At 34.5% G+C, this 13,098-nt stretch overlaps 1 protein-coding gene across 3 annotated transcripts in view; it reads left to right on the forward strand.

Moving 5' to 3' along the window:
• Nucleotides 1-13,098, forward strand: part of FSIP2 (fibrous sheath interacting protein 2) — a 94,638-nt gene that overhangs the window by 42,418 nt on the left and 39,122 nt on the right. For all 3 annotated transcript variants that reach the window (XM_032356165.1, XM_032356164.1, XM_032356166.1), the window contains 2 exons: nucleotides 1,406-1,442; nucleotides 3,590-12,482. In XM_032356165.1, the coding sequence (XP_032212056.1) occupies nucleotides 1,406-1,442; nucleotides 3,590-12,482 (8,930 nt within the window). The remainder of the gene's footprint in view (nucleotides 1-1,405; nucleotides 1,443-3,589; nucleotides 12,483-13,098) is intronic.

Here is a 13,098-nt window from a genome sequence, read left to right on the forward strand (position 1 = left end):
TCTGTTTTTTTCACTGATGTCATACTTTATCTGGTTATTATAATTGTTCAAAGTGGTCTTCATTAAAGCTTTCTGTTACTTGGTCAATTTTATTCTTAGGTCTTTGCTTTTTGGATCTATGTGCATGCCTTTGGGGCAGAGAGCCTGTTGGGAACAGTTATCAGTTAATAGGTTGGATTCCATGAGTTCTGTTAGGTACCTACAGTATATGCGGGGAGAATAGAAAAATGAATCTGGGAGAGTTAGATTGGAGAATGACTAAAAAAGAAAATTTTGCTTAGGTTGACCTGAGAAACCGAATCCTGAAAAAATAAAGAAGGCCAAAAGATAGAAAACATGTCACTGATATCAGCTTTCATGCTCCAGGTTCCATCCCGCAAAAAGGTTTTAGTGTAAATATGTCTAATTTCTGAGCTGAAACCAGTAAAGATGGGTTTTTTGGTTTTTTTGTTTGTTTGTTTTGTTTTGTTTTCCTCCCAAGATTTAGGATGTAATTCTCAGTCTTGCTGTTTCTCATGACTGAATTTTAGACTTTAGGAAAAACTGAATGTTATCATGTATAGCACAGGCCTATAAAAATGAAAAAAGAATGTCAATTTTCTTTTAAGGAAGCAGGAAAAGAACTGAAATACATAAGAGTATCGTATATCTGATTATAAGAAAAGAGCCTGTGTTGAAATTTATGAAAGTATTATATGGTCTTTGATCTGGTTTTATTAACTACTTATATTTTCTTTAATTTTCATTATTTGTTACAATTCAGAATTTTTTTTATTTCATTAGTGTATGTTGATAAATAATTCTAATTAGAACACATGACATAATATTTTCATATGAAGAAAAGGTCTCCCTCTAAATTAGTACTTCATATGGCTAGGAACCTATTGTTTTAACCCACAGTTAATAATAATCATTATTAATGAATAATCATTCACATATTCCCTTCTTGCTGTTTGGTGAAAGAGTAGGTGGGACCATGGGATTTAAAAGAGTAGGTAAAGGATTATCAGAAAGCTCTGGTCAAATACTTTACTTCATGTTGCCTTTTACCAGGCAGAAAGGACTAGCCCACCTTCTAGCTCCAATTCAGTGTCGTCCCCAAGAGAAGCACAGAGCAGGCATGGCAAAGGTGGCTCAAAAGTAGACTTTTCAGATAGATACATATTGTTATGCAGCAGCCACAACTCTATTCTCCTAAGCAATAAAGTAAGTGGTTATCAAAGGAGCAGGATAAATTGAGGGGGAGGGACAAAAAAAGTTTATTTCACCTTTTGAATTTCTGGAGAAAACTCTGAGGTATAAGGAGAAGAAACAGATAATTCAATGATTAGAACTTTTGGGAAAAGTTATGTGAATTCTTCACCCTAGGTAATAACTAAATGCTCAACCTTTCTTAATTTTACAGAGAACAGAACCTCCTACAAAACTGCATGCGAGAGAAAGTATGTATTAAAATCAATTGATAAAGCAACATATTTAAAAACTGTGAATCAAATGATGAGTAATTACCTATCGATACTGGTTTATCTCTTTGACCTTTTTTTTCTTTAAAGTTTGCTTTCAGTTAATTCTTAAATTTTGCAGTGATCTAAAGTTCTTATCAAAAGATAACATTGGCCCTTCAGGAAGAAATCTCATGGGCATAGAAGGGTATGGAATGACATTAAAGGACCTAGCCATCATAACAGCATCAAATACCACAAACTCATTTTATCATGGGAAGCCTTTGTGTGACAAGCTTTGCAGACTTGGCTGGTGAGCTAGAATGCCTGGGTCTGGCTTAGCCATTTTAGTGAGATGACCTGGTCATCTAAGTAACTAAAAAAGGTGCCCTGGTCACCTGGTCACATAAAAAAGTACCTGGTCACCTATGAGCTGAGCCTTGGAAGAGGCAGTTCCATTAGAGACTCTTACTCAAGTCATAGAATGTGTAGCAAATATAAAAGCTCTGATTCAAGGGAATATTTCTGTTTAATATTTAAATGGAAAGCAACTGAAAACTAGGTTCTAATTACTAAACTTCAAAACATAGAAAACTTCATGAATATCTCTCTTTCATATATCAAAGTTGGAAAGCTTCACAACTAGCCTAGGAGTAATAATGTAGATTTTTTTTTAGTATCTCCAATAATAAGAAAAATAATATATATTGAATGTCTTAGTTTATATGTGCTAGAGTAGATTAGAACAATTGCTTTTTCTGTTAAAATCTGATTTAGGATGCCATTATATAAAACAAGTATTTTACAACATATGCTGCCATCCAAAATGTGTTTTCAAAGCACTAGCCATTGTATAGTAAAGTAAAAATTACATTAGGAGACTCATGAATTACAGCAAGATAGAATTGCTTTTCCTAAGGTGCCTCCAAACACTCTCAAATGTGTCAGGAAAGAGTATGTTACACAGGTGTTAAATTTTCTTTGAATGTTTGCCTGAACTGTGACTATTTCCATGTTAATCTAAGGTAATACTTTGGTTATGAACAGCCCCATTAGAGGAATCATACTGTTTAACCTGGTGTCTGTGTACCAGCCTTCCAGTCTTTGCTGCCAATTACTCAAATTTACAGCCTTTATGTCTTAAGAGTAATAACAATTTAAAAACAGACTACTCATTTATGACAGGCAAAAGGATTTTTACAAGCCTAAATTCATTTTCAGTAAATAAGAAGTGGTTTATAGAATTCTACAGATGCATTGTTTCTACTTTTGGTCCATTTTAAGCTGTGACATTACCACTGACTACTAAGAAAATGGTTTTCCAAATCTGGTCCCTGGGTTTCTATTTCTGGCTCAAAAAGGAATTCAATTTCTCTACCCTGTTCCTCTCCTGGCTCTTTCAGATCCCAGTCTAGGAGGAGCCCTTTGCCTCTATCTTAACTAGTTTGTTCCTTCATTGCACCATCTTTTCTCAGCCTTCCTATCTAAAACAGTTTGCTATGATACTCTTGTGGAATACAAAGCCATTCATCTCCATAGACATTAAATTTTCTGTTGCCTATCAAATAACTTTTAACAGTTAGCTGCATTCATTTCCATTTATGCAAATCATAGGGTCACCTCTGCAGCAGAGAATGGGAAGAAATGGCTTATTTTTAATCCTTATATCTTAGCTAGACAGATGTCTCTGAAGGCACCCAAATGTTTTGACCACATCTGTTTTGAAAAATATTTTGTAATAAATAATCTGGGATATTATTAAACAATACCATTGGATTGTAGACACTGTTTTTTCTTGCCAAAACTCGTGTTATTTGGGAGACAGCAATTTGGTGATTTTTTTTTTCTATTTTTAAGCATAAAGTCATTTATCTTAACAGCAAATGTTAGGGGAAGACAACAGAAAACTTGGAGGGAATGTGAATCAAATAGAAACTTATAAAAAGAAATTTACTATAGTACAGAGTAAGCCAACTTGAAAGTAATCTGAAAGTCTAAAATAAATTCTTTACTATGTTCTTTTTATAACCATGATGGTATCCTGCTAGGTACTGTTTGATATAAAAAAATTAAATGTTACCCTCTGTCCCAGAATGGAATAAGTTGTTCCATGATTTTCTCTTCATTCCTGCTTGCCTCTTTTCCAGGTAACTTCTGAAGAACTGAATAGTATAATTCAGAATATAATGACCTGGGTTGTAGCTACAGTGACCAGTATATTATACCCAGCCATCACAAAGTATGAAGAAAGGTTGCGAACGAAAGCATATCCAGTGTCTGATGAATCTATCCTCTCATCAGACAGTTCAAGTTTCTGTAGCACATGCAGTGAAGAGTTTACATATGGAAGCTACACATCTGCTACAACTAAAACATTTCAGGGAGAACCCTGTACGTTTACAGTTGACCTATCAATAAAGCGGCCAACCACACCTTTAAAACCACCTTCTGCCCATGTGGAAAGAACAACTGTGGGTAAAACATATCACGTGGAAGGACAATCTATATCATCTGAACTCAAATATAATAAAACCAGTATGACATGTGCATATCCTAAGCTCAGAACTTGTAAATCTGATAGTCACCTTTTAGCATCATTTGAAACAAGCACAAAAAAATCTAAGGATGCCACCACTGAAACAGATGGCTTAGAGAGTCCACTGTTTCCTGATCAAAAAGCAAAAGCCATGAATGAAATGAAGAATTTAAAGAACGTTTTTGTTAACTTTAAATGTCACTTAAAAGGGGAAACTGAATTGATTTTAGAAAGTATTTTTCAAGAAATAATGTCTGATTTAACACAGGCTATTCCTTCTATTTCTTCTGTTACTGCTGAAATCTTTGTTGAGCAAAATGAACCTGAAAAAAGAGACTTGCTTTCCAATGTTGATATCTGCTCAGCAGCTTCAGAGATTGTGGAGAATATGCTTGAGAAGCTACAGTCTGCAGTTGAGAAAAAATGTGTTGAGATATTTTCACAAGAAGATTTGTCAGTTGACATTAAACCAAGCTTGCCACCCAGTAGAAAATATCTCAGTCCATCAAATAGAAAATCTGTAAAGGCTTCACAGCCTTACAATTTGGAACCCATGTGTGATATTGCTGAGGATATGGTACATGCCATTTTAGAAAAGCTGATGACTCTTGCATCTTGTAAAAAAAATGAACTTCCATATCTTGAAGATGCAATTAAACTTTCTGATCAGCAACCTATGACAGACCCAACATACATGTCCCTCGAAAGAGACAACAAAATGAAACATAGTCCTGAACCTGATGCAGCTAATTTAATTGTTAAAGATCAAATACAAAATTTAATGTCAAATATTTTTTCCCAGTCCTCTTTGGTTGGATATATAGAGGAAGCAATCAGCACTATACTAGAATACGTACAAACTGAACTTAATAATGAGAGACTTACTGCATCTGAAGAAACAGTAGTGTTCCTTCAGCTTCTTGATGATATCTTCACTCAGCTACATCAAGAGCGAGTAAATGCAGATACTCAAAAATGCAGACACTCTAGACCAAGAAATCTTTCTGACACTGAAGAAAAGTACAGACTTACTGGTACTAGATTAGCTAATGGTCCTAAATCTAGAAGATTGTTTCCACCTATTAATGTTCCTGGCATGGTCCTTTATTCTGAAGATGATAATGAAGAAATAGACAAAATTGTGAAAAATGTGCTTGATTCATCTTTCAAAGATGAAAAGCCAAAATCACAGAAAGGAGTTCCTGAGAATTGGTTTACAAAAGGAAACACCAGTTTTGAATATAAAAGAAATAGCAAACCACCTACAAATGCTGCTTCTCAAAGAAGCAAAGTTGCATTTTGTGATGGGGGATTAAAAACTGAGCTACCATCTTTTAATAATAAAGAAATTTTAAAGGAAAAACCCTGTCTGAATACAGACATCTTGATTTTCAGCCGAGATCAACAGCACCACATACAAAAAGCTTCAGAAAATGTAGTTAAAAGTATTTTAACAGATATGCTCAAGGACCTATCTTCTGTTCCTCCCAGTCCCTTAGACAATAAAACTGGGAAAGAAGCTTCAGTTCTTGTTTCAGAAAAATCTCAACGACTATCATATCAAGAATGGATGGACCAGATGTTTTCTGTGTCAGAAATTAGAGCAGTGTCTCGAGAAATAACAGACGCTGTGTTAAATATACTTCATAAGGCTTCAAGATGCATTCCCAATACGACCAAAAGTTCCAGTTCATCATCAGTTCACACTTCTCTAGGTATTTCTGATACTCCACACATGGTCAAAGAAGCACCAAATAAAAAGTCATTAAAAGTATGGTTTGACAGTGAAAAGAAAGTGAAATATTTATCTTCATTCAATGTAGATCCTGCAAAACCTTCTGTGTCACAATCTGAAAAAAGTGAACCACAATCTATAGATGACATTACTGATAAGATCATTAATACAGTTTTTAAAAGGCTGAAGTTATTTATTTGTCCAAAATTGCAAATGGGCTTCAAACCTTCAGTTGTGGAGAAATCTTCCTTACAATCTCAACTTAGTACTTACACAACTAAAGTGGTAAACATTGTTTTGCGTGCTATCCAGAATGAACTAGAACTCAGTAAGAGAAGCCTAAATCATAGGGAAAGAGACAATACCAAATCCCTGACAGGTAAAGGATTTTTTGCTGATACTGATAAATTAGAATCTCTTGTCTCAATTATGGACTCTCCATTGTTAACTTGTATTTGTGAACTGTTATCAAGTGGACGTTCTGATCAAAGCAATATATCACTCCCTTCAGATAAGCCCAAGCCTGCAACTTCATATGGATCTGACAGTACTGATAAACAAAATATTTTGCCAAATAGGCAGGATAAAAAATCTTTTTATAAATATTTGGCTACGCCATGTGCTCTCCATAGTGTTGTAAATGGAAAAGATGTCAAAGACAATGCTAGATTGCAGGTGTTAGACAGCATTGGGGAAACACTATATGAAATGTTACTTAAGCTCATAGGAGCCCATCCACACCATCAGCCACCTAATAGTAATCTAAACAGAGAAAAGAATGAAAATCCTGAAATGGCTACTCCATTGCAGTCTAATATTCAGCTCATTTCCAAAACAATTTTGGAATACATCCTTGCAAAATTATGTAGTGTTGATATGGATACCAGTTTTGCAAGTTCTGGATTTAAGGCTGTCTCCGAGTCTTTTGATATCGACAACCTATCATTTGCTTCAATTATTGAGGAAATAGCCAAATGCACTGACATAATCTCCAGCATCATTTCCAGGATGATTCAGGAAGGTAATAAAGATGTGACAAAAAATAAAGAAAAAACTATTGCTCTAGTGTCTTCCAAAACAGGGAGCACAAAAGAAACACATTCAAATGAACTGAAAGCTCTAGCTTCGGATATTCTAAATGTGGTTTTTGCTAAACTGGAAGGGTTCGCTAATGGAAATTTAGAAACTCTCGGTTCTATTAACAACAGAAATGAAGAAAACAATAAGACAAACTTGGAATATGAAAGTCCCAGTATTTTCACAGACACACATGAGGAACTATTGCAGTCTGCTTTATACATGAATGCAAAGAAGATATCAAGTACTATTTTGAAAGCTATTCAAACAGAATTAAATATGAACTCATTAGATTTGAGGACAAGTACAAATACCCCACCACCTGAGAAACAAATGCTTAAGAATATAGTCAATTTAATTTTAGATGCAGTATCCTCAGATATGTTTAATGAAACTGAATCTGAAGAGGGGAGCATTGAAACTTATCGATACAGGCCATCCTATGGAAATTTTCTTCCTGGAGGAGCTGAATCAGATTCATTTCTAGAAGATGTCTCACATACAGAGAAAGAATTCATTGGGGAAAGAACATTATTAAGAGAAGAAGCTAAATCAGATTCTCTTAAACAATGGGTTCTAGAAAGAATGTTAAACAAAATTGAAGTTAAACTCAAAGAACCACAGAAATCTCCAATTGTTCCCATTATAAGAAATATTTTGAATGAAATTTTTCAAAATGCTTTGGTCGACCAACTAAATGTGCTTTCTCTCTCCCACTCTCACTTAAACAGCATCATTCACAATGTTGAGGGGCCAATTCCTCAAACATCTGTTCAATTTATAGATAAAGTCATAGGCTCTTTAGTGTCTGAAGCAGATGTAATCATAGTGGCAGATGATGTTGTTAGAACGGTATTTCATAAACTTTACTCAGCTGCTATGCCGGAAAGAAATACAAGTGAAAATAGGTATAAAACCATCACCTTTAGAGCAAATGTTTCTTTACAAGAACACACCAGATTCAGTGTTGACAAACAGGCCAAAGTAAATGTAGTTGAAGATATTGTGCAGGCAATATTAACAAATTTAGAGACTTTTGCTACTTCCAAAGTAAAATCTCTCTTCTGTCCCCAGATCAGCTTCACTGTTCCAACGGCTTTATCTTTTCAGCAGGATAAAAGTGCATTAAGCAAAGCATTATCAGCCAAAGATTTGTATTCTGATGATCACTTGTCCTCTTGCTCAGTGGATCATATTACATCAGAAAAGACCAACTCAGTGTGCCAACTCTCTTTGAATAAATTAAATACGTATGCAACAGAAGTGGCTAGAAAAATTTTACAAGGAATCAAACATGAGTTAGATAAAGAAAGGGAAAGTCCTTTCTCAACTCATAACATTGTGGTTTCTGAAAGTATTGCAAGCCAAGTTGTTAACACAGTATTAGATATCGTATCATCAAAAGGCATGTGTGACAATTCTGAGAAAGAGATTAATTCAGATCAACAAGAAGGTATTATTGAAAAGCTGTTTAATAAGAGTGAATATAGAAAAGTACTTCAGTTTCAAATACAAGGTATCATTGAAGGTATCTTATGTGATATTTATGAAAAAACACTGTATCAAAATAATCTAACATGTGCCACACCCACTCTGAAATGTAGCATAACTGGGAAACATTCCAGAGAAAATTCTGAAATATTCATCAAGGATGCAAATAAAATTATTCCAAAACTTTCAGTTCCTAAATCAGATGTCGTTTTCATATCTAATGATATAGTGGATGTTGTTCTTCATAATCTCAGTTCTACTGTCCGGCTTAGTATAAATGCAAAAAATCCTACATCTGCAAGATTGCCTCTGACCTTTTGTGACATATTTTCAAAAGAAGAGTGTCAAAAGCCTCCTCTTATGGGGTCAAAAAGTGAAATAAAGACAGAGTATTTGCCATCCTCAAGAAATCTGAAATCAGCTTACGCTGATGATTGTCAGATAACTACAGTAGAGAAAGAAGATGCCAAGAAAACTGCTTCTGACCCATGTGAGGAAAATGCTAACTTCATTACTAAAACTATTTTCAATCGGTTAGAAGCTTTTGCCACAGAAAGAATAGACTCATTAATTACTCTTGCTTTCCAGTCTAAAGAAAAGTCAATTGCTAGCCTGGAACAGGAAAATTATAAACAAGAAGATAGCCTCTTTCATGAATCAAGCCAAGAGGAATCAAATGCGAATGCCCTGAAAATATCCACTAAAACAATCCTCAGCCAAGAGCTCACAGATTCCACTTTTGCAAATTACAAAGAAAATGTTCGGTCCACAATTCATCTCTCCCGAGCTAGTCTTAAGGAATATGCGGACATCATTGCCAGTGCCATTTTGAAGCTTATTAAAAATGATTTAGACTTAGAAATTCAAAAGATGTATCCATATCCAAACAGCATTTCATTCCAAGAAAATATTATTGTGAGTGGAATTGTCAGTAGTATCTTAAAGAGTTTATATGATAAAAGATCTGCAAAGGAAATAAGCGTTTACTCAAAAGACAATCCTAAATTATTTTCACAACTAACAGCATCAAATGAAATATTGCTGGGACAAAGAGAGCAGGAAAAAAACAAATTATCTCCATTTTCAAAATATCCATTGGAACAAAACCAAGTAACATTGGAAAAAGAAAGCCAGAGAACTGTTTTGGAAGAAATATTTATGAGAAATGGAGAATCGAAACAAAAAGAAAAAACTGCATTGCTCAGTGGAGTGCAAGAGATTTTAACTAAATTGCATCAAAGAATAATAGATATCATAGGTCATTTGCCTCCATTTAATGATATCCCCCATTTAACATCTAACTATAAAATTAAAACATCAGATATAACACAAAAAAACTTCTTTCAATCACAGATTAACAGGGTAACAAATGACATAGTTGAAAGTGTTTTGGGGAAAATGTACTCTATAGTTGTTATATCATTAAATGAAAATAACAAAAAAGTAGAAGCACCTGACAACAAAGATACCTTGTCTAAGAAAGCAACCTGCATCAAAGAAACTAAACAAGCAGGAAAAGGAAGTAATCCCCCCAAATATGTGACACCACAAGGTTATTCTTATGCAGGCAGTCAAAGTGTCTCTCTATTAGAAGACAAATTTTTGCAGTATTCACCACTGCAATTGGGGAAGGATTTAGTCGAAATGGTTCTTAAGAAGATCATAAATTTTGCCTCAATTCATCTAGAAGAGACTTTGTCCCCTGAAAGTTGTTCTGATGAGTTGCTACCTGTAAAGTCACATAATTCCAAAGTGAGCTCTAAGAGCAGCTCTAAACCAGATTTTAAAACAAGTTTAAAAGCAAGATCAAAAGTTATTCCTTTGCCTAAATTTAAAACAAAATCATACCTAGGACCTAGTGGTGCTAAGGTCAAAAGCAAGACCAAGTTAGGTCCTGGAGAGAAGACTCCAAGAGACAGCCAGTCCAAGACTACCACTGGGCTGCCACCCACACTATCAACAGGAGATGCCAAAAACTTACTGGAAATGAGATTGCCCAATTCAGAACTAAGAACGTATGCCAAGGATATAGTAAGTAGTATTCTGGAAACAACTGTGAAAGAATTTGAAAAGGTGAAGCAAACTAAAGAAATGATAAATGTTAAAGCCTTACCATCTGATCAAATCATGGCAGCAAATAAAATAGTTAATGCAGTTTTGCAAGGATTATATGCTACAAGTAACCACAATTTGGCTTATCCAATCAAATTCTCGCATGTGGATGATCTCAGACTTTCACAGGGGAATTCAGATGCAGAGTATCTTGCCAAGCCACAAGCATGTTTTTACCTGGAAAATGTTTCTTCACAGCTCGAACAGATTTTTCCTAAAGAAGGTATATTTAAAAAAATGTTTGACAAATGGCAAGCAGAATCAAATGATATGGAAAATGAGAAGTGTAAGCTAATGATGATAGCTGAAAATGTTTTGACTGAAATTCCAATAAAAACAAAAGCATTAGAATATTCTCTTTCACTTTTAAATTTGCATCAACTTGAGGATTGTGAAAGCAGGTGTTATAATCATTTCAAAGGAGCTTCTACTAGAGTTGAAGATACAAAAGCACAAATTAATATGTTTGGAAGAGAAATTGTTGAAATGCTATTTGAAAAATTGCAGCTGTGTTTTTTGTCCCAGGTACCCTCCCCAGATAGGAAGGGAACTCTAGGAAGGAGGAAAGAATACATTAGTACTAAAAGTAAATATGATTTGCCAGTCAAGGACATCCTCAGCAGTGTACCAATATATAACACAAAGACAGTAGACCAAATTTCGTTGGGCTCCAGCAACCAAATTGTTCAAGATATTGTAGAAAGGGTTTTAAATATTTTAGAGTCATTTGTAGACTTGCAGTTTAAATATATCTCTAAATATGAGTTTTCTGAAATTGTGAAAATGCCTATAGAAAACTTTTTTCCTCTCCAACAAGGACTAGTAAGCAAAAAGATGTTGCCAAAATTACAACCACTAAAAAAGTTTCCTGATGAATCCAATTCAAATACTATTATTTCCAAAGAAAACATACAGAACACCATCCTACAGATTCACTCATTCCATTCAGAATTAGTTACATATGCTATTAATATTGTCAGTGACATGCTCTGTATAATTAAGAACAAGCTAGACAAAGAAATAAGCCAAGTGGAACCATCTTCTATTAGCACATTGAAAGAGACCGTTATAGCAAGTGAGATCATTGGCACACTGATTGACCAGTGTACTCATATCAATAACCTTCCAAAGAAAAGTTTGTTCCAAGGAGCAGAAAATGCCTATATTGTTAATCAAGTTGAATTAGCAACTTATATGAAAATGCCCACATCAAAGTTAAAGGAAGATAGTTCTGGGAATAATCCTTCACAAATCAGTGTACCTGGTTTTGTGTATTACTCAGAGGAAGGTATGAAAAAAAAGTATAAGCCTTCATCAAAATTACCCTCACATCCCAGAGCCTCTGTAGAAGATACAATTAAAAGCTCAGAGCCAATGGAAAGGCTTGATTCAGAAAATATACCATCATTCTTTAAAAATGAAGTACAAGACTATAGTCCAAGGGAATCAAACTTTGGCCATTTTGACCAATTAATGCAAGGAAATAAGTCTCTCCCTGAAGGCAGTGTCTTACAAAAACTGTTTAAGAAAGCAAATGAGTCCACAGAAGCAGCATTAAAGCAAGTCATGTCATTCATAGAAATAGGAAAAGGTGAAAATCCAAGAGTATTTCATTTTGAAACTCTAAAGCCAGTTGAGACAAACCAAATTCAGACAACTGTTTCTCCACTCAAAATATCTTTAGCTGCAGAAAATATTGTCAATACTGTGCTGTCAAGCTATGGCTTTCCAAGTCAATCACACATTCATGAAAACATGGAAACAAGGAAACCATTTTTCCTATCGAAGCAAAACCCTTTGTCTGTAATATCCGGAGGACAAAAGAATGAGGAGAAAAGTTTGCTTAGAATGTGGGATAAAAAAATAAGCTATATACCTGAAGAAGAAAATAAAAAACCTGAAGCCAGCAGGGAAGATTTTTCTTTATTGCAAAAATGGGAAAGTAAGAGATCCCCAAATGGAAAGGCTCTGAAGGAAGTTAAAGTAATTGCTTTTGCTGATCATGAACTGGGTCCAAAGGAAATTCATTTGGTAGCAAGACATATCTCCACATCTCTGGTCACATATTTCAAGAATTTTGAAACTAGAGGTAAGCAAGAAATAATCTGGCATAACAGAAAAAAACAGGTATTTTTAAAACAATTTACGGGTTTCTTTTTTTCTTTTTTTCTGACAATAGCATTGGAAATGGAGTATTTAATTACTTCTTAATATACCAGGATACCAGAAAAGAAAAAAAAAAAGTTTGACATTCACATGGTTTGAATCTGAACAAGTCTGCTGTTCAGTTTTCCATAACTACAGATGAGAGAAAATGGCATTACTTTAAAGCAGAGCATTGTGGTTGAGTGTGAGATAGAAGCTCCGAAAAGTTTTTAAAGTTTTTTATGCATGACTTCTTTATGATCATGCCAAATATACATGTAATTGATTGAAGGTTACTGATTCATCTTTTCAAGGTGAACAGTTGAACTCTTTGCCATTATTAGTCACAATGTATAAGAACAGTGTATTAACCATTTATTTTGTTTGTATTCCAGTATTCTTAAATTCTTTAAAATCTGAACATCTCCTAACATAGCCATTTTCATTCTTTTTCTAAGAAGTTGAGTCCTACGTAAGAGCCATTTTTTGTATATCAAAACCTGCTGATTATTGGCAATTTCTTTACTGGCAATATTCCAATAAAGCATAGTACCCCTGAA

This window comes from Mustela erminea, chromosome 8, assembly GCF_009829155.1.
Source record: "Mustela erminea isolate mMusErm1 chromosome 8, mMusErm1.Pri, whole genome shotgun sequence".
NCBI lineage: Eukaryota > Metazoa > Chordata > Mammalia > Carnivora > Mustelidae > Mustela > Mustela erminea.